General features: G+C 43.7%; 1 protein-coding gene across 1 annotated transcript; it reads right to left on the reverse strand.

Annotated features, from left to right (window-relative positions):
* Nucleotides 1-15474, reverse strand: VDAC1 (voltage dependent anion channel 1). Its single transcript, XM_030957222.1, has 9 exons — nt 15352-15474; nt 8863-8932; nt 8260-8309; nt 7957-8109; nt 7814-7866; nt 5441-5668; nt 2292-2442; nt 1769-1826; nt 1-938 (listed from the first exon to the last, which is right to left on the reverse strand). Exons 2-9 carry the CDS (start codon nt 8927-8929, stop codon nt 847-849), a joined length of 852 nt encoding a protein of 283 aa, XP_030813082.1. The 5' UTR covers nt 8930-8932; nt 15352-15474; the 3' UTR covers nt 1-846.
* Between the last annotated feature and the right edge of the window lie 10479 nt (nt 15475-25953).

A 25953-nucleotide genomic window follows, 5' to 3' on the forward strand; every position in this document is an offset into this window, starting at 1 on the left:
TGACATTTCAATATTTTATTCAAGTCAGGTTTGGGTTTTTTATCCATTTTTAGTAGTGTCAAGTACAGCATTTTGGGGTCTAGTTCCACACAAAATGGAAGACTCTCTAAAAATGTACCCATTTAGTTGCTAAAAAAAAGTGGTAATAAAAGAAAACTCCGTTTTAGAATTAGTGATGCAACTATGTGATTGCAGTTGCAAAGACTCTTCCCTGATTATGTCCATTTTACAAGCTTTTTCATCAGTGCAAGGGGAAGGAACCACAACACAAGACAGGCAGTATTGGCTGAGTCACATCAAACCTCCTCCACAAGGACTTGGACAAGGCAGACAACCTAAAGCATTCTGGAGACAGCAGTAGGTGTGGGATAACCAAGTAAGACAAACCATGGATGAAACACATATCTAAAAAAATAAATTTTAAAATCCCTTTTTCAGACAATTTTGCACATTCCCTCATTGACTGAAACCTTAGGTGTCAGAACATTTTGCTCACACAATGAACAGTACAATATAGTGGTCTGCAATTCCCAGGTTTATAACACATTATCACATTCCTTGTGCCATCAATATATTAGTAGAGGTAATCAACATCTTCCTTCTTCTTATCACGTGGCAGCTGACAGATGTGATGAGCAATTACATAAAGAAAAAAAGCTAGGATTTTTTATTTATGATTTTGTCTCCACTTCTTTAACATCATTTTTAAAGCTTAGCTGTCTTTAACCAGGACTAGCAGGACAGATACGTAGCAACACTTGCACCCCAGACAAAACATTGAAAGGTACACTATTTTCTGAAGGTAGCTATGCTGTATTTTCAGATTAGCAATTATGAAATCACTCCTTATGCTTCAAATTCCAATCCTAGACCAAGTTTGTGACCCCCTGCATTGATATTCTTGCCATCCAACAAAGCTGACAACGTCAGTTTGATACCTGCAAAAGAGAAAAGAGAGAGAAAAGTCCACTTAAAACTCGGAATGAGCTTTATGTTCAGAAAGTGCTGTGTCTGTTACTGCTTTAATTTATTGGGTAGCCAAGTTAATGGGATTTGGCAGCTGGCCTTGGAAGGACTGGGCATTTTAAAACAATTTACAGATAAGAAATCTTTCTGAATTATGAAATTCATAATAAACCATGATGATAGATTCTGCTTTTTATCACTTTGAGTAATTAAAGCTCTGAGCCAATTCACTGCTGCTGGTCTACTGATTAATCTAATTTTAGAGTCCAGAATTACAAAAACCCGGGACCTTGATACATACTCACCTTTCTAAACCACTTTAAAATCTGGATATGAAAAAGCCCAAGCCCCATCTGCTGTAATATCTCATGTCAATCTGCTCAGTATTCTGGCAGCAGATTTATTACACTACATTAAAACCAATTTTGCAGCAGAAAGATTGCCCTCTTCCTGGGCCAAGGGACCTTGAGAAAGTCACATTTTTAAGAAGAATAAACTCTAATAGGAAGCCTCTGAAATATTAAAAATTTAGTTACTGATCTGTGACACAAAAAATTATGCACATACTTTATATCAACATGAGAGACTATTTGACTGGTCAGTGGACAATGGTCTCTAATAATTCTGCTTCCAACAGATATCCAAAATTAACAGAACAGTCCCTAGAAAAGTTCATCACTGGCTTGCCAAGCATGAAGAGCAATCTTACAAAACCCATCATACTTTATCACCAAAAAACTTCTGATATTTCAAGATTAAAGTTTCACTTTATTGATTCAGACTTTTTTCTGCATAGACTTACCTGGCTTTAAAGTCTGAGTGTATCCTAACCCAATCAGACTGGAGTTGTTCACTTTAGCCTTAAAGGGAAACAAAAAAGCATTATTTAGTAATAAATAGTAAATAATTTAGTATCTTTCTTCAAAGTTCTCCATGCCTGAGAATTATGCAACTGCTTTTAAACATATAGGAATTTCAAGTTTTAAATCCCAGATAAATCTAGAGTTAATTTTTCTACAACTTAAATCCCAAATCTGAAAGAACCTACAATCACTGTAGAAAAGAATGGGTTTATTAACATAATTTTTAATTTTTTCCAGACTGACACAAAAACAGTCTCAAAATAGTGCTCAGTAATACAATAAAACATTCTGTGTCTCCTTTAAGGAAAATCCAATAGCTGTGCTCTCAGGCTGCCAAAACCAAAACAAACAGATCCAACTCCACAGCACAGAACTGCATCAACACTGCTGAAAGGCTGCTTTCCTTTTCCATTACAAGCACTTATTTTCAAATGCATATAAATGTACATGCACAGGACTCACAGAAAAAGAGGCATCTGGGTCAATCTGATACTTGGCTGCTATTCCAAAGCGAGTGTTGCTATTTCCAGCTGTCCAAGCCAGATTCACAGCAGTTTCCAGTTGATCATTCACCTTCTGGTAAATGGAGCCGCCAAACTCTGTTCCATCATTCCTGGAAGGAATGCATTAGTGTTGTTTTAAACAGCACCCCAAACAATCATCTTTTATTTTTCCAGTAAGAGCTGTATTTGCACAACATCCACTTACACCTCATTAAATATCCCTATAACAACTAAGATAGAGACATTAGGCCAGATTGGTTATGAAGCTATTTTAGATGCTTCAATTCATTGCAGATTATTATATTTCCACAACTTCTGAAACTGAAAAAAACCCATGACAAACTATCAAAAATTAGACCAACGATGACAGCTTCTAATTTTCCCTTTCCTGTAGATGGGAATCTTTGTAGTAGAGAGATTTATTTTTCCCTGTGTGACTCTGAAATAATTATTTTCCCTGGCAAATGTTTTCTTGTGCCCTGAGAGGGCTATACCCCAGTCACAGAGCCTGAGTCATCCCAAAACTGCCATGTCAGCATGCTTTTACCAGACACAGAGGAACTGTGTCACAGGGGAAGATGCCAATATAATGTGGAAGTCTATAGGCTTTTGCAAATGGGTTCCATTTGCAACAGTCTTTATAGTACCTCTGTGCTATGGTCTTTAGACTAGAAACAGAAATGGAGCTAATTTTGCTTTGCAGAGAGCACTGGCCCACAGCTGAATGGTGAGTAGCACAACTTCCAATTACTACTGCCCCAATGTCACACAGGAATAAAGTGTGGTAAATAAAAGGCAAAATGTTATAGCATGCAGATCATAAAAACAAAACCAAAAGACTGCTAAAGGCCTTGCACTCCTCATAAACCAGTGAGCATCTGAATTTCCACTTTTGCTTATCTTCTTAAAGAGAGGATAACAAACATATTGTCGAAACAGGCTTTAAACCCCAGGAGGATCTGGGGCTCTTCTAAACTGTGAAATAATCTGGTTCCAATTATTAGAGTACACCAGACCTTTAGTGATTACAAAAGGGGTACATTTAGGATCTCTTCCCTTTTACCCCTTTGGTCTGATATTCTTTAGTTCATAACAGTTGCACAAATAGCAGTGATATGCCTATTTAGAAGTTCAAGCAATAGCAACAGCCTCTTAAATTGTTAGAGCAATTCTTCCAGAAAAACACTACAATACTTACTTCAGATAAGACTGAAGCTCACATTAACTGCTTGCCTCTCAAGAAAAGGAGGGATTAAAAAGGACTGAGGAGAGCTGGTTATACAGGCAGATTTTGTGCAAGGCTCCCACACAGCTCTGTCTTGACCTGCAACATTAGTGGGGGGGGCGGTCTGAGCTATGCTTAAAAAATCAGGAAAGTCATATTTAAAACTAGAAATTATCCAGCCCTACCTCCCTTGTTTTTATTATTTAATAATAATAATAATAATAATAATAATAATAATAATAATAATAATAATAATAATAATAATTTCAACTTCTTTTTTAACTCTAATAGTAATAATAGCACTGTTTATGCCAATAATAGCACTTTTAATGTAGTTATAGCAAAAAAAAAAAATAACACTAGCTCCCTATGAAAATTAATACATTAAGGCACCCTGAAGGTAAGTAACTTTCTAGAGTCCCCAGATGGTTTGTGGAACAAAGGAAAACATGCTTCATGCCCCACCTAGTTACATTATCTGCTCTGCCACAGCATCCCAGTGAAACACTGACCTGTGTAGATGTAAAAACCAAGCAGCCTAGTGAGGGAAGTTCCATACACAGCTCTTTCTGGGATTATACAAAAGCTCAGAAATGTTTTCAAAGCTGAAATACATCAACCACTAACTAATCTATTATTAAAAAATAAATAAGATTTCTATTTGTATCATACATCTCTAGTTTTGTACAAGAACAGCAACCTGAGAAGCAGATCCTCAGGAATACAAGAAACAGATCTCAGCCCCCACTGCTGCTATGAGTTTCTGCTGTTGCTTTAATTAAGAGCAATAATAACCACAGCATTATTTTACAGCAAAAACCAATAATACAATGTTTTGAACTGCTACAGCACAACTAAGCTGAAAGTCATTGCACTTGAAGGAGCAACTTCTAAATCCTGAGTGGAAGGGGACCCTACATATTGTTTTGATGGAAGTTTTCTGCCCACCTTTCTGTGCTTTGGCAATCCTTCAAACATACTGTCTGGGCTGTGGGGGTTCGATTGTTCTGTAAGGCAGCGGGAGCTTCCTAAACCAGCTCGCTGCAAAACAGCATGAAACGGAACAGAAGGCCTTTGAAGGAGTAGCTCTAGGAAGGCAGAACAGTTGTTCAGCCCCCAGATGGAAACAGCCTGGAATAGCTCTGCTACATGCAAAATATCCAATTACCCAATGGCATGGAAAGGGGGGGCCAGGAGAATGGATTAGGGATTGCCTCATCTTTAAAAACTGTCTTCCCAAAGCAAAGGCATAAATTGCCTTTTTAAGAGGAACAGGAGATGGAGAAATTAAGGTTTTCGTGGAATTTGATCCTGGTTTCCCACTGTTGATACATTCAGAAAGGACAAATACTTGTGTAAATATATTATTAGAAGTTGCAATACCAAATAAACTTTTACGCCGTATCCGTTCCAGTACTAAAACAAACTCAGTCCCTGTCTCTTCCAGTCACTCCCTTTTGCCTGTTCTTGTTCATCCTCTGATTAACTCTTTCATCTACACATCAAACCACCATTTTGCTTGATGTTGACAGGTGTAAAAGGAAAGCATTGCTTTTATTTCAGCTTTCACAAAGTGTGTTTTTATAACTTACTTTTTTTATTCTATCACTAATGGATTCTAACAGTCCTTATCTGTTAGACAAACACTGGACCCTTGGGTGCTCAGTGAGTTCCAGTTCCTTCCATCATGCACTCCTTCACCCACACAACTCAAAGAAAAGGTAATGCAGCTGAAAAAATACAGCTTGACATGTTTAATGAAGAATTAATTTCCAATTCACCATTCCCTTATTCTCCATTGCTGAACCTCTGACCCTTTCATTGTTTAGTAAGCAGCAAAATCCTTCCAAATTCCTTTTTAGTGCCTGCCTGCCAATACTTACACATTAGTATGAAGCTGGAATTCATCAGTCTTATAGCCAACAGCGAAGTTGCTCTGGGTTACTCTGGACTTTGCTGTCTCAAAAGTCATTTGGTAGCCTGCCAGCCACCCCTCGTAGCCGAGCACAAGAGCTCCACGTATTGAAGGACCCGCAATATCAAAATCCATGTCACAGCCGATGTTGATGTGCTCCCTTTTGTATCCAGACTTAATTTTAGCACTCTTTTTCCTAAAGAGAAAAGACAGATATCGTATCTTTGCAAAGGTACACCTGTAGGTAGCAGTTCCATCATATCACTTACTTTAACCCAGTGTAATAGTTCCTGAAGACAACATGTACATCCCTAGAGAGCCACATGATATGTCACCTTCTTGTGTTCACATTTACAAAATCCTAAGTCAGCTACTGTGAATTCTTTGCAAATGAGCTATAAAATGTGGGGTGGTGCCCCCAAAGCACTTCTGGACTGTCTTCTGAAAAGCAGTGGCACACAGATGGGAATTGACAAAACTGTATCCTCATCTCCAGCTGATACAATGGTTTTGGAAGTTTGGTACATACAGGGAAGGAATGGGAACTGTAGAAGTTTACAGGCTTGCCACCAGAAGTCCACAGTAGTGGACTTGCTTGCCTGTCCCAAGCAAAAATCTTTTGCCTATCCCAGGCAAACAATTTTTAGACAATCCTAGTGAATTGCGTAATTTTATTTACTATGACAGACATTAGGAAATCACTACTTTGTGAAAATCTCTGCTGTGAAGTGGCTCTGACATCCCCATTTCTCCTTATGGTACTTTGTGAACTTTAATGGTTACAACCATATACAGCCACCAGAAAGCTGCCAGGTTAAGGCAGAAATAAACTTTCCTGAGTCACTTGTTTATTTTTATACTATTGGCCAGAACAGTATTTTCTCAGTATGTGTTCTTAGGTTGATTTACATCAAGGGTGCAGACTTTCACAAGGTAAGAGACTTAGGTCTAATATATTCAGCTACTCTTAGGATTTTTTTCTTCTCTTTTTATAAGTGTCTTCTGTCTTTGACCAAATCTCTACTGAAATCTTTCTGAAAAGTCAGGCTAATTTGAAATTTCAAATCAACCTTTCACGTCAACTAACAAAAACAACCTCCAAGAACAGTATCAGTAGTGTATCAGACCCACACAGAGACTGATCTCTTTATTATTATTATTAGCTCAGACCCAGGAATTTCTTGAGTTTTGCAGAATCAGAAATAAAGTGCAGGAGTGCCAAAAGCACTCATCTGCAACTTCTGTAAAAGCCAGCAGTACCTCTCCCACCAATGTCACAGGGACAGAGGTAAGAACACAGAGTGCTCCAAAAAATGACTTTACCTGCTGAAAGATTTGTCACAGTCAGTAAGTAATAAGGACGGGAGAAGTCTCATATTCAGACATAGTGCATCACTGTCAAACTAAGCCAGGTCACACTAGGATTGAATCTCACTCCATTTAACCACATTTAACAGTTCTCTGGAGGCAATCACAACTACAGCGTCTGTGAAGTGCCCAAGAAATAGTTCTAGACCTGTAACATCATTCTTGAACAAGGTTTTTCCTTTTAATTTCTCTAAGAATCCTACCAGTTAAGAAAGAATTATAAAAATCTACTTGAGATTTTTCTGATTAACAAAAATATCTTGTTAATCTAGAATTAAGAGTGGACTGAAAGCAGTTGACAATGCAGAACACTAAATCTAAAAGACAGGGTGAAAGCTCCCCTGGGACCATTACCCTGAGAGCCTGCAGTGCAGTCTGCTCCTTTGGGAAGCTGATGTGCAGAGTATTTTGACTCACTGGCAGCGCTGCTTGCACAGATAATCAGGGAAAAAAAAAAGCCTAACATCTAGAACTACAGCTGCTGCTTAATCCCTCTGGCCCACATAAAACATGGCATCCAATCACCATGTCAGGAATACCCATCCACCACCCAGGCACACTGTGGCCTGCAAGAATTCAGATGATAAATTCAGCTCGGGACAAGAGCCCAGTTCTGTGTCAACCTATCAGAGCTGTGGCCAAGTGGCCCCTGGAGCTCGTTAAGCTTTGCATTACAGCTGACTTGTTTGGTGCTTTTATTAAGGCAGCAGCTCATCCTCTGACATGGCCAGAAATACACAATGGAGCAAAACCACAACTTTTTCTTCACTCTCTAATTCTAACTATAATTTTCAAGCTATTGTGTTTAAGTTTGCTTGCTATAGTTAAGGATTATAAAGGGATTATTAACACTAAGGTGTATATGACATGGACATTATTTCATCATACACAGGCTGATTATTACCTGTCCTGATATCTCAGGAGAAAAAATTAAAAATGCCTTTTTTATCACTTTAGCTTACTCATTTCTTACCCAGTGTTAGGAGAGAAGGTGGAGTCAAAGGTCAGCTTCAGGCCCCGTGCAAGCTGAACAGAAAAGAAATTCAGTGATTAGATTTCTAATTAGACATTGGCATAAGTGAATTTGTAAATTGCTTTACTGAAGCCAAAAATTACCTGATCTTCAAGAGTAATCTCAGTGCCTAGTGTGTTGTCAGTGTTCCACTTTTCTGTGAACATCAATCCATATTCCACCCATCTATATTTTGTTTCCAAACTACCACTGACTTTGTTTGTTTCTGAGTTTGCTGAACCTGAGCTTGTAAATTCCTAAAAGAAAAAAATAATTTATACATTGTAGAACATATCAGTCATTATAATTTGTTAAATATTAGTTCATATAAATACAAATATATTTATTTTAAAAAGAAATATACAGTAATCACAAAACCACTGCAATGTTTTGCATTTCAAACTCACCAGTCCATTTTCAGATCTTGTTTTCAAATCAAGCTTTATTAACCCAAAACCTGGAGAGTGAGTAAAAAATATGAATCATATATATATGTTGATTTGAAAAGCATTTCTGATTTATTTCTTAAAAATCTCTTCTAAATCACCTGTGAACTATTAAATAGTTAAACCAAGGGCACAGCTATCAAAGCCTGTGTTTCTAAGAAGCAGCTTGTACCCACTTCAGATAGCACTTGACTGATGAATCCTATTGACCTCAGCAATATAATTGGGACCAAATTAGGTAATAATACTTTTATTCCCAGTGAGCAGCATTCTGTTCATAAGCAAACTGCCATCAGTGATCCTGTTCATCAATACAAGGGCACAGCCAAAATACAGCACACAATTTTCTCACAAAACCAACAACAGTTCTATGAGGAACAGGAAGAATTTTATCAAAAGAAAAGTTACCCTCCCTTTCTAAACAGCAAGGGCAATGTGAAGCTGTGATTCTGTGGATTCTAATGGAAATAATTGGAGTATTTCTCAGGGGAAAGTAATAAAATCCTAACAGTTTCAGGAGTCAGGTAGACAGCAAATGCCCAAACTTATTTTGGCTTTATTTACCATATCCCTTGGTGAAAATATCTCTGGCAGATTTGCCCAGGTCAGCATATGCAGGTGGAACAGCCATTTTCTGGAAAGGAAAATTTAAGAAATAAAAAAGTGGAAACTACAGTGTTCATAAATTTACTTAATTCATTTAAGCAGCAAGAAACTTAAGCTCATTTCAGCCCCTTTCATTTTGTGTCCCACACCCACCACTTAAATACAGCCTGAAGAAAGCAGCTACTGCAAACAGTGTGATTTCATTTTGCTCAGGAGCCAGCAGCAGCAGTGACCATGTACTTGCCACTAAGGATGTGAAACAGGCTGCAGAGCTAATATATATTTTAAAAAAAGGAACTATCTATGCCTTTCCAAAGAGTTAACTGTTGTTTTCTTATCAGAGTAACTCATGAATGAACTTCTGGTTTTTTCAAACCATTTCTCAGAAATGTTTCTCCTGTTTCTCGCAATGGATCTCTGCATTCTGATGTAAAGCATTAGGACCCCAACTCATTCACTAAGGAAATGTAACCAGAACAAGCATCTACCATCAGGAATCATCTCTTCCCCTAATTCAGAACAGCAAATGTATAACATTTATGTCAGCAAAATCAATAAATGAACATTCTTATGCTTCAGTTTTCTTTGACTTTGCTATTGCTATTAATGGGTTAAGGTCTCTCCCTAGACTTTGACCTTTCGGTGTTTTTCTGTGCACCTGAGAAAAAAATGACCTTGCTGAGAAAAATTCAGCCTGCAGGGAGGCTACGCTGTGAGGCCAACATCGGGAGGGCAGCCACAACCCCGCTTCAGCAGCAAAATGCAGACTGGGGCTCCCTGCAAAGGCATAGCCCAGGGCTGGGGACGCTGCAGGGGCAGTTTCCTCCACTGTGCTTTATTTCTTAGGGATGCCCACACTGCCATGGAGGTCCTCGCTTTCCCATCCTCAGCAGGCCCTGACATTCTTAGTTCAGTGGCCTCCTGCAAAAGACATAAATGCATCCCATTTTCTCTGCCACTGGGAAAATTGTGTCACCAGATACAGAGGAGAAAATAGGATCCTGAGAGGAACAAACCAAGCGAATCTCCTTTTTTATTCAAGTACAATAATTTCTACTCTCTTATTCAAATAAAGTCATTTCTTTAGGGGAGACAAAGTCAAGCTATCTGAAATGGTGCACATCTTCTGTCTTTGTAGACAAGATTTCTGAATTCTACACAGTGAAGGAGATAAATCGTACTTACAAAGCTAATCCTCTTGATACCAGATGTTGCACTAAAATTCCATATTCACTAACTTTTTGGCTATTCAAAAGTAATAAGCAGTTTACTACATATGCATGCAAATGCTTAAAAAACTGCCTCACACTGTTACTCCAGAGTATTCAATGTTAGCAGAAAACAACTCCTTTAAATCCCACATAAACCCACTAGGTCCAAACACGAGGGTGCCTTAATATCTCCCTGTCTGCAGCCTGGGATGCAGCTCTCAGGCAAGCTCACCACCCCGTGGAGATCAGATAGGGACTTTCAGCAGTCACTCAGCGCCTCAAGCACTCCAAACAACAAGCTGGTGCCTGTTAAAGCAGGATATTGCTATTGCATAAAGGAAGAATCCCTATCCTAGAGGGAACAAAACAGATCTGGTGGCTGACTAAAAGCAAACAGTCTTTTCAGAACATAAAGTAGGATACAAGGGCACATACTACGATGTAGCTTCAGTTGCAGACTACTTGGGTGCATGTCATTTCTTCCCAGCTATATCCAGTATTAAAATGCATCCCCAAATATACAACCAGCTAAAGAGTTAAAATATTTTATTTTTTAAAAAATTCCTATTCCAAAGCAGTTTTAGCTGCTTATAGTGTGCCTAAATTTCTCTGCTTGGGTTTGTTTTGTGAAAACATAAAAGCACGGATTTAATTTTTGTACACAAAATTAGCCTTAAAAGAGGGAAAAAAAGGGGAGGAAAAACCCAAAAACATAAGCAGAAAAACCCCCTAAGAATGTATAACCATATTTGTGTAAGTAATTCCTCTGCTCCTCATTGAAGTCACTAGAAGCAGATACAATACCCTGCTTGGAAATCAGCCCCCAAAGTCAGGCAGCACTCAGGAGAGGCTTGGCAGGAGTCACTAAGAGCTGTCTGTGTACAGCAAATGCTTCTGCCTCGACAGAGCAGCCCAGCCCCATGGGAACCCTCTGATGGATATTGCCATTTAGCATCATCAAAAATTAAAAATATTACAAATCTCTACACTTGAAAAATCAAATAAGCATTGCTTTGAAAGATAATGCACTGTTCTGCCAGCTGCATCTCGGAATCTATCAGATCTATTTTATCAACAGTCCCTTTGAGTCACTTCATAAAATCAAAATATTTTCTCCATAAATGAATGCTGTATGCTTTTGGGTTGGATTTTATCAGTCATATTTTTCCCTTCTCCAAACCCATGAAGCCAAGTTTTGTTCCCTGATGCCTGAGTATCCCCTCTGGCTGTGGCCAGGCTCATCAGGTGCATGAGCTGTGCCAGGCTGCTCCACTGCTGCAGTCTGGGCCCAGAACAGTGGGAGACATGAGAGCTCCACTTAGACAATTACTATAATTAGGGGACAATACTGAAAGCCAAATCCCTGCTGGTTGTAAGGCAAATCATGTTACACACACAGAGCAAGGTGTTTAAACTTGCTGAGTGTGGAAAACGCTAGGAGCTGTGTACTTGGTGGCTAACCTTGCCATTGTCAGCAAGAACAAAACAAAAATTTCTGTTTGCACTGGCTAATAAGAAGGCACTTGTTTAACAGATGGAAAACAAACCTGATTACATCCTGTGCGAGTACAGGTTGTAAGACAAGCATGCTTAGCAGGGATTCAAACTCTTAAAGGATCAAGGAATGGCCATGGCCAAGTGCCCTTGCTTTTCACCAGTGGGATCCCTGCACATTAACTCAGATTAGGTTTGGACTGAAATGAATTCACTGCTTTTATCCTTGTCCAACTGTGCAAATAGCTCAGCGTGACTGTGGACCTCAACAGAGCAGGCCAAGCAGAATATCTGTAACGTGTTCTAAGTGGGAAAATATTTTGGTGTTCTTGAGTAAGAAACAGCATAGCACACATGATGACTGAAGAAAACCTGAACTGAGGAGTAAGCTCCAAGTGTTGCTGTGAGCATACCTCAGGAATACCTGATTTATAACTGCCACAGGGAGAAAACAGGAGCTCCCTTTGGAGCTGCAGGATCCACGAGGCAGCAGTGAAGATTTCATTACAGTAGGCCAAATTTGAGTATTTTCCAGTGTCACAGATGGCAAAGTTTTCACTCTATGATGCAATTCTGAGCAATTAAATCAAATTCAGTCCAAAAAGTAACAAACCCACAGGGTGCCCTGGCAAATACAAGGATTGGCTGCAACCAAAGGAAAACTCATCTCTGCTTGATAACTGTCATACATGCCTAGGTTAAAGTTTCCTGCACATATTTATCAGGTTTATGATATTTACGCGGGGAAAGGAACAATCTAAAAATTTAAGACAAGAATCAAATCTATTATAAGAATAAAATTCCCATTAAGGCAATGGAAGTCTATCAGACTGAAGGCTAAGAAAGTAAAAAGGTTGGATTTATCCTTATGCAGCCACAGGTTTTTTTCCAAATAAATCTGAACTCATATACCATTTCTTGATAGTACCAGTAGTTCTGAACATTGCAGCTCCCTGTCTCCAAAAGCATGGAAGTAGCACAGTACTTGCTACTTTTGCAAGTAACAAAAGGTGCTACTTTGCTGCTAGGACACATTACAGCTGCTAGGAGCAGCTGGGAGGGACAGACAGCATTGGGTTATGTGACCAGGTACAGCTTGTCTGCATGGGGAAAAACCCACATGAGGCTCTTTCGCCTCAAGGTCAAAAAGAATACTAATTTATTTTTCATTTATCTCCTTCATTAAAGGAAAAATTATGCCTTGGAATGAAGCAGCTTTTAGGTGCCTTTCTGGACCCGCAGCCTGGGCAGTGTCATTTCCCAGCCAATGTCTGTGGCGTCAGTACCCCACAGAGGATGGGGCTTTGCTCTCAGACAGAGCAGGGCCCAGCTCCCTCCACGTCCCATGGCTGCCTGGAGGCACCAGCTCCTCTTGGCCCCAGCGTCCCTCTGCAACATCCCAGGGGAGCTCAGTGCTGGCTCCACATGTTGGGTTTTATGGTCCAGATCCCAAATTCCTTCAAGCCATGCCCACAGTCTGCTTCAGATCAGGTTCAGCAGCCTCGTTGTACAGAGATTTAAGAGCACACTTACCCCTAAATACATGCACAGTCACACAGAGGTCAAACATCAAGTTAGGCACATTCACGAGGCTTTTGAGAAGCCAGTAAAAGTACGTGGTTTGTAAATACTCGGCATTATTAGACACAATATTTAACAACACTTTTTGTCCCAACTTGCTACTGTGCCAACATCATATAATCCATGCACCATTATGACTCAAAATTTAAGATGGGGAGTCCACAATTTCTTTTGTTGCAGACATTATAAAGCCATGCAGCGTCCCTGTGTCACTCGCAGGATCCCAGCCCTCCTGCTGGAGCTTTGCTCTGGAACTGCATGCATGATGGAGCACATTTAAAGAAGGGTTTATGCAGTAACTCTGTAGCACAATAAACAGAGGAGCAGAAAGGAAATAAACCCCTTAAAAGCAAATGTAAATATTATTATTTAGGCCATACTAATTATGGAATTATAGAAGAGACAGCCTGCTCGTAATCGTAAGGGTACACATTAGGAACTGCAGTGTTGTATGGCAGCCCCTTATTAAACTATCACATAGAAATATTGATTAACTTGGGGGGAAGTCACAGCTTGCTGTAGCTACTGTAGTTACTAAACTGCAAGGGAAGAACACAGAACCACATCGCCACATGGTAAATTAAGCTGTTTCTGTTAAATACCTGGAGAGGAGGAGGAGAGCAGTGCTGCTGTCCCACCCCGTGCCACCAGCATGGCAGGGCCCAGGCCAGCGCACGCCCAGCAGCGCGCTCAGGAAGGGACATGTCCCTCGCTACCAGCCCCACTCAGGAACACCCAGCACCACATCAATGGGGATGAGTAATTAAAATGGAATTTTGTCTTCCAGCACGATGTGACAGCTCACGCAGGAAAGGAGCATCTGCTACACCAGTGGATGTGTTTTTCCCTACTTGCAGCAGATGCCAAGCCCAGGAAGGCCTGAGCTGTGCATCCTGCCTCCATCCTAACAGTGCCAGGGCTGGGGACATCCTCCTGCTGCTACAGCAGCCAACAGTGATGTCCTCCACACCTTCACACCCCCACACACACCCCCCAAAATGTGGGCAGGAAGAAAAGGTGGATCAGTGCAAACCTTTGATGGAGAGTGCTGAGGGGAGGCGTTATTCTGGAATGTCATTACAATAGTGCAAAAGCCCATTTCTGACAAAAATTCATAGGTGAAATGCCACAAGAAAGGTGATTATTCAACCATCCACTGTACCCAACAAAACAACCTGCAACACACCTCTATTCTCACCAAGTCATCTGAGAAACAAGCCGGGATCTGTTTCTGCTGGAATCACTATAAATATTCCCCAGAGACACAACCCTGCATTGGTCACTGATGATGAGTCAGCTCCACTCCATTTTCTGAAAATTGTTACCTTTTTTTTTTATTTTGCAAATACCTAAAGACTGAATGAGTCAAAGACTTTTCCCCCCTCCAGCAAGAGTTGCTCCCAGCGAGAGCTGTGACAAGGCAGAATCGAGGCAGCTGCTGCTGTGGCCCTACAGTGCTCGGTACGGGAGCGGAAAGCAGACACATGAGGATTTTTAAACTGACATTATTCCCCACAAGTACAAACCTATATTCTGAGAATAAGCGGAATGAAATGAAGGAAGAAATCAGTTTGCCTGCTTGGCTTGAGGCTTGGGGCTTTGGTACGTATCAGAATGAATCTGCCAACCCGCAAGAAGGATGCCGGGGGCACGGAGGAGCGAGGTGAAAGGGATATCAGAGCCAAGACGGTGCTAAACGCGGGCAGGTACGGCCACCTTCGACCTTTGCTTCCCGGGAAGGAGCAGAACGATCCCGCATGCTGAAGAGCTCGGCAGGAGCCGCACGCCCGCCGTGGCCCAGTGACCTTTCTCCTGCCGTCACGGGGCCAGCGCCCGCTTCGCTGAGCTCGGCCTCCGCTGCGGCCGGCGGCATCCCGGGATGCGGCGCCGGGACCCCGCCGCGCCCGCTGTCCCGCCAGCCGCGATGTCCCGGCCACCCGCGCCTCCCCAGCGGGCCCCCTGTCGCAATGCCCGGCATTACGTAAGGACACGGTTTTAGCCCCGCTCCGCCGGGCCGCGGGTGGGCAAACCCGCCCGGGGCGCTGCGGGCTGCCCCCGCTCCCACGCATGCCCCGCGCCCGGTCCCGCCGCCCGCATCGCATGGCCCCGCATCGCATCGCCCCGCACCGCGGCCCGGCACCCCCGCCCGGGACGGCCCTACCTGCCCCCGCCGCGGCGGCAGCTGCGCTCCGCTCCGCCTCGGCCTCCTCCGGCGGCGGCTGCCCCTGCCCGGTGCCTCCCCGGGCTCTGCGACGGCGGCGGTGCGTGACGGCGGGCGGGACCGGCGGGGCGGGGCGGCCGCGGCGGGCGGGGCGGGCCGGGCTGCGCTGCGGAGCCGCTCCCCGGGCACGGGGCTGAGCCGGGCACCCCCTGCGCCCCGGCCGCGCCCGCTCAAGGCACCGCAGCGGGCCCCGGCATCCGCGGGATGCACCGGTGCCAGCCCCGGTACGACCCCGGGCACCTGCAGCCGCCTGGGTACCAGAATGCCCGGCTCTGCGGGAAACGAGACGAGGTGACTTTTAAAGGGCCCTTCCAAGCCAAACTATACTGATTCGACGAAAGTCCCCGTTTAGTCTGAATTAGCTAAATTAGAATTGCCTAAAATTCAATTCAGAGTTTAATTCTAACTCCCCATCTTGTTAAAATTTCAATTCCCCATATCCTGGTTGAGGCAAGACTGGTGGGAAAGGAGGAAGGGGAAGGAGGATTTGAAAGAGGATCTGTGAGCAGGTGAGGCTGTGTGTGATACCTGGCGAGTGTCCAAAGGACCTGTCAGGGAGCCAGCGGTCAGCGAGGCAGCAAGACTCCCCCCGTGGGGACTGACTGCGGGGCGTGGAGAGGCTGTCATGAATTAGGGAGCTGATGGCTTTCCTAACTCCCCCTCAGACACACGAATCAGCCCTCACAGCTTACAGGGGAGCTGGACTGAGTCCAGAGCAACACTCTGCTGGTGACAAAACACTCAGGCAGGGAGTGCTCTGCTATCAGAGGGGAGCAGAGGTGGAGCTGGGCCACTTTCAGGATGAGATATCAACCCAGTCCTGCACTGCTGGAGGTCCTTGGGACGCTCAGAGCATCACCCACAAGATAAGCGGGGGAATCATCCCAGCCAGGAAACTGCTGGTGGTCTGGCTGGTCACCCTTCTGCCTCCACCACACAAGGGATGTCTGTGTCAAAAAAAGAATCATCGGTGAGAGTTTACATCCCACTCACTGGAACGTTGGTTTCTTTTGGTTTGGTTTTTTAATTATTTCTTTCCCGCTCTTTCTCCCTTGCACAGTGGTAATGGATGGTGAGAGGAGGCAGTTTCCCTGCTTCTGCTCTCGCCTGGCTCATACCTTTGTTTTCCCAACAGCATTTCTCCGAAGGGCACTGCTCCCACAGCCGTGGCAGGGCTGTACCCCATCATGTGAGTGGTGCCTGCTCTGGCACAGCCCAGGAACAAGGTTGGAGTCATGCAGCTGAGCACACACACAGCACTAGGGAACTTTGGTCAGGGTTCAAACTAAATAACCCTGCAAGGAACTTAATGTTGAACTGAAGTGTATAAATGAAGTGGCTTGTGGAATTCAGTGGGATCTCAGGAATTTCTTGTCATGACAGGATGGTAGAGGGGAAGGGATTGTGTATAGCCACATATTGACCTTAGAAAGGCAGCTGAGGCAGCAAAGGCTGAAGGAACTGTGCTGGATATCAAATCCACATTAAAATAAAGTGTGCAGCCTGCCACCAGGGTAGGAACCCACAGAAACAAGAGGTCTTTTTCAAATTTGGAAAGTTCTTCTGACCACAGTCATTTTGTTGATCCAGGCACCACTACGAGTGTGGGTGTTGTTACCAGAGCACAGCGTTTCAGTCAGGGTGAAGTGTCAGCTCTCAACACCCTCTCTGTTCTCCCTCTGGGAGCAGCTGGTACCTTGCCTCTTTTCCTGCATCCTGGGGCCTGTCGAAGCCTGCCCTGGATTTCACTCACTGTCCCATGAAAAAACGTACCCCAGCAAAAAACCAGTGGGCAGCTTTCTGCTGATGTGCATGACCCTCCTGCTCCAGGAGTCAGAGGAGCAAGGGAAGCGAGGAGGCTGCTGTGGCAGAGGCAGGACCCCAGAGGGGAGCAGGGGCACAGGATATTCCCCAACATCCCTTTGGCCCAGTCACAAGGCTGCACTTTCACCTTGAGCAGCAGCTCCTCAACCTGCCCCTGCCAAAGTGCAGCCTCAGCTCTTTGCCCTCTGCAAAGGTCAATCTGATATAATGAGTGTGATTTGTGGAACACTCTCTCCCAGCCCTGCTCCCTCCCCATGCATCATCCTGCTGCTGCCCCAGATTATCAAATATATTCTTTTATTACCTCTGTGCATAAAGAAGTATTTTATTACTTGCAGAGAGAGATTGCAGCCTGTTCCCTACAGCTTTTCTCTGAGCAGCAACACCATGAAGAAGCCAGCCCAGCCCATGCCTCGCATTGAGCCCTTCCAGCCCCACAGGCACCCACAGGGTTTTGGGAGCTCCTTGGAGAATCATTGGCTGAGATTAATTTTCACAGGCTGCCCCTGCAGTAGAGGCTGAGTGCACAGAATCACGGAATCCTGGAATTGTTTAGATTGGAAAACACCTTGAAGATCATCAAGTCCAACTGTTAACCCAGCACTGCCAAGTCCACCACTAAACCATGTCCCCAGATGCCACATTTACATGATTTAAAATCCCTCCAGGGGCTGGTGCTGCAGGTTTAGAATGAGCAGAGGGACAAAACGTTTTGTATCAGTGAGATAATTTTTTGTTACTTTCTGGAACACACATCTACCAAAAGATGGCAGCAAATCTCCTTGTATGGAGTCGGGCATCAGAGTCATCTGCTCTCTTGGGTTCTATTTTCCCTACAGGTAGATTATCCTGGGGGGTGCCAGAAGAGCAGGAGGATTACACTAGATGTTCTCAACGAAGAGAATCTGTGCTTGTAACTTCAGGTTAAATTTTACAAATTCCTTCTACAGTATAAGAAATCTCCAAAACGCTTTAACTGTCAGTTCCCTCTTTTATTTTGGCAGTTCTTAGTTTTTAGCAATGCTACAGCTCAATTTATTTTAACAGGTTAAAATGGAACATAAGGGAATGCATCATAATAGATTTGACTAACAATAATTCCACAAATAGCTCTCATACAGACTCTGTCTAAATGTTCCTTTTCCATCACAGGCTTTAGGTCTTGAGCACTCAGAGCAGTTTGTTTAACACCAGTTAGCTGGAGAAATCTGGAATTGCCCCATCTTTCATTATATAAATCTGCATGTCAGTCAGAGGATTATTTTTAAGCTCTGTTCTGCATCACTAATGGATACAGACGTGACGCTGGTTCTGATACTATTCATACCAAGTTAGCTGGGAATAAATCAAAGTCAGTAGAGTCACTGCAGGTACCAAAATGTGGGCTCCACTCAGCTCTGGTGACAGTCCTGAGGCTGGGCTTGCAGCAGCTCTGCCCTGTGCTCCCTGACAGGGCACAGCTTTACAAAGCAAATCACAAAACAAGTGTTTTATTCAGGAGTTAGTGATAGGAAGCATGGAAGGATCAGCCCTTTTGCATTTCAAAGAATGCTTCTGATTCAATTTCTTCATAAAATGGGATCAGTAAATACTATTTTCAGTAATCACTTTTACATAGCCAAATTGTGCAAAACTGTCATTTCCTCCGAAAATAACTTACCTGCCTAAAATAAAGCTGTGAGGAAAAAAATGCAGCTTGTGAATTCTACATGAACAGGTAAGTCTAATTCAACTCCAATTTCATTCACATCACATAACATGTTTGAACAGCAGAAAAATTCATTAGCCAGAGATCCAAGATGTATTTGTTCAATAAAGTTTGATTTGGCTCTCTTTAATAACAAAAATGTTTTTGGCTTGTTAACCTGCAAGGAATCCCTTCATAATCAGTCAAGAACATGCTGATGGAATCATAAAATAAGCAAGGATGCCTCACTGCTGAGTATCACACTATGTAAACATCTCTTCATGCCTCTTACACTGATAAACTCAACCCAGGCTGTGCTGCTCAGAGCCAAGCCCTCACTGCCTGCTGTGCCCATGTCAGAGACAGTTTGGTTCCACTGCAGAAAACCCTGCACTGGGGATGCTTGCACAGCTCTGATGCTCCACAGAGCATCTCTGTGTCAGAATAAACAATCTTTACCCAGGCCAGTGTAAGTGGGCTGCTGCTGGTGTCTGCAAATGAGCACTAGCAGCTATTTAGCACCACCAGCACAGCCCTCTCACACCCCGCAATGTCACTGCTCACTCCTTCCCCTTCTCTCGATGGGACAAAAATATCTTAGAATTCTGTTTTTAATTAATAAATTTTAATTATTAAAATAGTTGTGTAGTTTTTAACTGATTATTTTCAAAAAAACACAATGTGGACCAACTATTCATGCAAGTTATCCTTGAGGATCCATCACCTGTGGGCCAAGCAGCCAAGAGTGGCCATGGCAGCCAGCCCAGCTGCAGCTTCACACAGGGGAGGATGAGCTGGTTCAAAATGTGGGCTCAGCTCAGAAAGGTTGTTGGTTGTTCCTATTCCCATTTGTCCATTCTACCACCTGTCCGGAGTTTCCAGGCATTTTTCAGCTACTTAAGCAAGATGTGGCCCCACAGAAGGTTGTGTTCTGCCCTAGCCAGGTAAAGCAGCCCAGAGCCTGGTTTTCCCCAGCACAGCAGGCTCAGTCCTTCATGATGCTGAAAAATAAACACTAGAGATGGTGCTGAAGGAAAAAGAGATTATTAATGGCATTCTGTGGATGGATGCTGATCAGCACATTTCTGGGGTGAGGGAGCCATGCTCAAGCTTCTGTCCTGGCTGCACCCAGACATCCATCATCAACACGGTGGGGTGAGCTCTGCCAAGAGAGTAAACCCTAGCTCAAAACATTGAAGAAAGGATTATTACCATCTTCTAAAGAACACCCAGCAGGCTGAGCAGTGATGGGCACCCCTGGCCCACGTGCTGTACCAGGACTGTGCCACACAGCCTGCAGTGGGCTGGGCGCTGGCAGGAGTGAGGGTACATGGGTGGGAGAAGTCCAGAGAGGGCTGGATTGATTTTTGAGGAAGAAAAGCAGAAAACAAAAGAGGAAGGCAATAAAAGCTAAACTCCCACAGCTCCTTTTGATGTTGGAAAATAACAGAGAGATTGACCTGACATTATTACACTCCTTGCTCTCTCCCTCTTGGTTATGTTTTTATTTCCCTGAACCAGTAATGATCAAAGCCAAGAGTCTCTCCATCGCTGTGTATTTTCCTTTTCACTCCAAACAAAAGTTGCAAAGGCTGCAACACTTTCTCTCACGCCTGTCCTGGTCCAGTGGGCTGCTTCAAACAGAGCTGTTTGCAGGAGCAGCAACTCCCATGGTCTCAGTAACCTCATCTTCACATTGCAGGGGCAAAAAAGCCCCACCCAGGCAGAGGAGAGGGAAAGTGATATACACCCTCCTCATGGGGTGCAACTTATCAAAACAGATGTCATGGCTTTTACAACTTGAATTGTTTGGGGAGAGGTGGAAATTTTATATATCAGATAAGGCTGGAGGAGAAGCCTCCTTGAGCCAGAGCATGGACAATATCTACACAGGCAGGTTGCAATGGGGCAAGGGAGAATGATTTAAACTGAAAGAGGAGAGCACTAGATCAGAAGCAATTCTTCCCTGTGAGAGTGGTGAGGCCTGGCACAGGCTGTCCAGAGAAGCTGGGGCTGCCCCATCCCTGGGATTGTCCAAGGCCAGGCTGGACAGAGCTTGGAGCACCCTGGGGTAGTGGAAGGTGTCCCTGCCCATGGGAGGGAGTGTGAAGCCTTTAAGAGCTCTTCCAATCCAAACCATTCTACAATTTTATGACATCTGTAACCACAGAGACATCAACTGTGCAAGGAGCTGTGCCTGCAGGTACTGAAGAGATCTCAGAATCAGAGAACCATCTAGGTTGGAAAAGACCCTTAAGATCATCAAGTCCAACTGCACTTAACCCAGCGCTTCCATGAACTCTTCTTCAGAGAAAGAAAGAGCAGAAAGAAGCTGAAAGTCATGACCTCCTAGCATACATTTTTCCTGCATATATTGAAGAATGTGTAAACCCTCTTCACTTCTCAGAAAAAAAAAATCAAACCCAAAATTATCACAGGCCACAGTATTTTCTAAACACCATGATAATCTTGCGTTGTCATCTTTGTGCAGGAGTTCCAAACTGTTGTCTCTTATCGCAAAAGTTCCAAACCGTCTCGGTGTTTTCTCATGGGTAACTCCTCAGAGAGCTGACTCTTTCTTCTCCACAAAGCAGGCAACCAACCCCAGTTCCCCTCCCACCCAGCCACCCCACTCTTTTATAGCATCTTCTTCTCATTGGTCTCAGCTGTGGCCTGTTAAAGTCAGGCCTGTTCCTAATCTTTGATAATTGGCCCAGCTGCAGCTCCTTAGGGGTAAGATTACTTTCTACACTATTTTCTTATATTCTATCCCCCTACAATCTTGTCTTGCAAATAACACTAGAGAAGCAGTGAAGATACAGTATGTCAGATAAGGAGGTGATAAATGCATGCCAAGAAAACATCATTTGTAGGCTATTTAAAGTCAGGAATCATTGGTATTAATCTGGCAGATAAGTTTCTATGTTGTGGTTACAGTGCTCCAGACACAATTATTAGCTGTTATATAGTCTAACACATCTTTTATTTGTCGAGGGCCAGACTGCTGAATAGAATTGGAAAAAAAGTCATTGAGTCACTGGAAAAAAAAAAATAATTGAGTAAGAGTCAAGCAGTGGAAGCTTCAGTGATAGGCAAGAGGACTCAGTGAAGGAATGAAGGAAGAGGCTACCAGAGCTCATTGCTGCTTGCCAGCATGAGCATGGCAGGAAGGTTCATGGCCATGTAAAATGGTCAATGGAAATTCACCTTGGCAAACAAAAGCTGCTGGAGCTGAGGGTTTGCTTGTTTCTGTCATCTTCAGCAATGGACTTTTAGTGCTGGAACACTTCTAGAAACAGAGACTTGGCAGCAAAATATTTGCATTGGATTGATATTAAAAAAAAAGCAGGGGGGGATGGTTCAGCTCTATTAAATGATTACTTAATCAGGTCATATTTAGGTTGCCTGATCAAATCATCTTGCAAATACAGATGTGTAACACTGGGTTTTTTTAAAAGCAAAACAAAACTAAGAACATCTGTTCTTCAGCTGCAGTATTTATTCTGTGCAGTTAAACTGAAGGCATGAGATCAAATCTAAATGTGGTTGGGTTTTGTGTGAGCACCTCAGCCTGAAATGCAGCTGTAGCTGCTGTACCAAATGAAACAGGACATGTGGGTTTAGACTACAGTTCTTTAAATTCCTCCAGGTAAAACTGAGTGTACAGAGAGCTTCTCTAAGCGTTGTGACAGCTTGTTTCTGTTGTTGCTGAGTGGATACAGCTGGGATTAGCACTGAAGGAGACAGTAGAAATCAGCACTAGACTTGGAAAATAGAATAATTTTACCTATTTATGTAGTGTAATCAATAGAGTCCATTAAATCACTGGATATCCTCAACAGGATAGACACAGCCCTGCAGCTTTTCCCTTTGAGCTGCTTCTTCCCATGGGAGCCAGGGGAATCTCTGGTTCAGGGAAGAACAGTCCTTGCCAATGAGCTGCATTCCCCTCAGTCCTGCAGAGAAGCAAAGCCCCCATGGAGAGGGAGCCAGTGGGTCCTCCCCACCTCATGGAGGGTTTAGACCCATCCTTGGCATTAAAGAGGATAGCCAGGGTTCTCATCTCTATTCCAAAACACATGGGTTTTCTTCTTCTTCAAAAAAAAAGTCAGACTATCAGAACTGGCCAACAATTGACTGACAAGAACAGTAGGGATGTGATAGCAGAAATCTGAGAGGAAGGACAACGTGGTCAGGAGCCTGCAATAGGAAAGGTCTTTCACAGCTCCACAAGCAAGTCCTGGCATCAGATTAAAGCTGGATATCAAGTGCACTTGTAATCCCACCCCTGGCAGGAAAGGGAGGGCTGCATTAGCACAAGACAAGTTGCTGGTTGTGATAGAAGCTGGAGGCTGCTCTGGGAAAAGAGGGGTTTTTTTTCTGGAAAAAGGCAAAAAAAGATGGTGAAGGAATATTCCTCAGAGGACAGGTTTGGATGCATTAGATGCATCCTGCTGCCTGAAGCAGCCACAGAAGTATAAAAAAGCGTAACATTCAGGGAAGAAACCGCACTGCCAGGCTTGTCCTCTGCTAGTCAGACAAGAACAGCTCACATGTGCCATCTAGTGATGCTGCTGTTTCGTACATTGGGAGTTCTCCGGGCAGGTCCGAAAATATTCAGCAAGACTGGGGGGCCCAGGATAGCCCCGAGGGTGGCCACCAGCAGAGCTGTACAGGCAGCCCTGCCTGACAGCCCCTGGCTGCTGGTGCAGTCCTCTCCGTGCACAGGCTTAGGATTGATATGAGCCCAGAGCCAAAAACCACCCAAATCAAATTTCTCAAATATAGTAGCAAGGCTTGTGTTCAAATCCACATATTCTTTTGTGCACATGTACAAAAAAATACACTTGGTAAAAGCAATATAACTAAATAGCCAATAACTAAATAATTACTACTCTGTAACTAGATGAACTAATAACTTGGAACTAAATGGCACCAGCAGAAGGCACCAGTAGAAGGCACCAGTGCTTAAATCTGAAGAAAAACCAAGATTTTTAAAAACATGTTAATTGAAGATGTCCTGGGATCATGATCAGAGCGGATGGGCAGATCAAAGCCTTGGCACTGCGTAGGATTTATAAGGACAAAGTACCAGGGGCAGCAAATGAAGGGCAGACATTTACCATTTTAATTAAAGGAAGTGGGTTTGAAGGGCACTGACTGAAGGAGGATGTGGGAATAACCATTCCATTAAAAATGGAAATGCCTTTTGCCAGTAAGCTTACTGCTGCATTTGTCACTGGGATGAAGAACAAGTTTTGTGTGGAGTTTCCCATCTGAGGTGGGAAGGAGATGGGCCCAGAGATGCCCCAGAGCCAAGAGCCTCTCCCATACCAGTTGAGGCCATTTCATGTCACACTGGTGAGCCTGGAGAGCCTCAGCACTCACTGCTCAGTGCTGGGCAGGAAGCTCTTCCTCGAGAGCTCAGTGGGGTGAGCAGCTCCAGAGCAGCTCCAGCAGAGAAAATGAGGTGAGAAGGGCAGGATGGAGAGTGACCAAAGGCTGCAAATCCAGCTGCCTTCTAGGGACTCCATGGCTGGGCTGGTGCTGTCACAGCAGTAACACACTGAGGGCACAGGGACTGATGGCCCAGGCTCTGCTGATCCCAAACACTCATTAAATCTGTGACATGAGTGTTTGGTGTCCAGCCTGTCCATCAAAAGTTTCCATATTTACCAATAACATCTCCATCTTTCATGCTTCCATTTGCCCTCCTTGATTGCAGAATATTTTCAACCTTTTTCAAGGCAATTACATCTCACACAGGATGGTTGTAGCCACCTCCTACTGCAAGAAATTCCTTTTCAAAGCATGAGGTGCAGGGAGAGGAAGGGGTCAGTGCTTGCCTTCACTGCAGGCAGTCCCCCATTGGAAATCTGCTCTCTCACACCCACCTCTCCAAGAGGTTGGCTTTCAGGGATATTGAATCTCAGGGATGTGACCTGAACTTTTCCCTTTGCTGTTTTAAGTCCTGCATTGTGCAGATCTGCAATATGAAAGACACCCCAGATCCTTTCCAAACTGTTTGTTCCCCTGCTTCTTCGTTAGTAAGATGAATGGTTCAGCTCACTTTCAACCCCCAAGTGATTGCCCTTTTCCCTGAAACAACTGCTGATTTTATCTCTCATTTCCCTATACACCTACTCCCATATTTCTTTAAGTTTATCCCTGAAAGCCCCGAGATTTTCGTGCTCACTTTTCATGGCCTGCAGCTTTTCTTTTAACATTAAGAGCATTGTTTCTGGCAAGACATTAAGGTGTTCATCAAATGCCAACATAAAAGCCATAAATAATACCCCATTTGCATTCATATTTTGATAGTCCCTCCATCTCTGCTGCAGTGGTGTCTCTCCCTGTCTGCATTCTCTTGGCACAGCCTGTGTTCCTTCACCCAAGCTGGGATCACACCTTTCCTCTTTCCATCATGGGTTATTCCTCCTGTGACAGTTGTCCATCCAGTGCAGCAACAAAGGATATTCCTCCACCTGGACTTCAGCCTCTCTTCTTCACTTTCAAAAATCTCATCTCCTGGAGAAGATCACGGAGGTTTTGGCAAACTGCAAACTCAAAGATTGTTCCTCTTTCATTCTGCGTACTGCTATGAAAAGGTGCTCTTGCTCTCCAGCAGTGCTTGTGTTCCTCCAGCGGCTGCAGGGACATTCAGCACCACTCTGAGTTAACTGCAAGGTTTTAAAAGCACCAAATGCTTTACAGCCTGGCACTGTGTCCACAAATACCCAGCTAGAGGAGCATTGCTTGGATGTCTTCAGCTGCAGACCACATCTCTGCTTCAGCAGAGCCTGGTCCTTTTTTCCCCCCTCCTTGACTTAAGATCTGTCCCCTCCCAGGTTTCCACCACCTCACATGTTCCAGCCTAGGATATGTCACAAGAGAAAAGATCTCAGTCTGCCTTTATTGCTGAGTGATAGGAAATGCTTTAAAGCAGGCAAAATCAGATCTCTGCTGGAGGGTGAAAAGGGATGAATGGAACGGCTTAAAAAAAACTTGATTACCAGCTGATTTCATTAGGT

This window comes from Camarhynchus parvulus, chromosome 13 (assembly GCF_901933205.1).
Source record: "Camarhynchus parvulus chromosome 13, STF_HiC, whole genome shotgun sequence".
Lineage (NCBI taxonomy): Eukaryota > Metazoa > Chordata > Aves > Passeriformes > Thraupidae > Camarhynchus > Camarhynchus parvulus.

Coding starts and splice junctions, on each gene's coding strand:
- VDAC1 (XM_030957222.1), bottom strand. CDS start 8,929: ATGGCTGTTCCACCTGCATATGCTGACCTGGGCAAATCTGCCAGAGAT. Junction 7,867..7,956: donor AGATTACTCTTGAAGATCAG/GTAATTTTTGGC, acceptor TTTTCTGTTCAG/CTTGCACGGGGCCTGAAGCT. Junction 1,827..2,291: donor ACCCAGATGCCTCTTTTTCT/GTGAGTCCTGTG, acceptor TTTCCCTTTAAG/GCTAAAGTGAACAACTCCAG.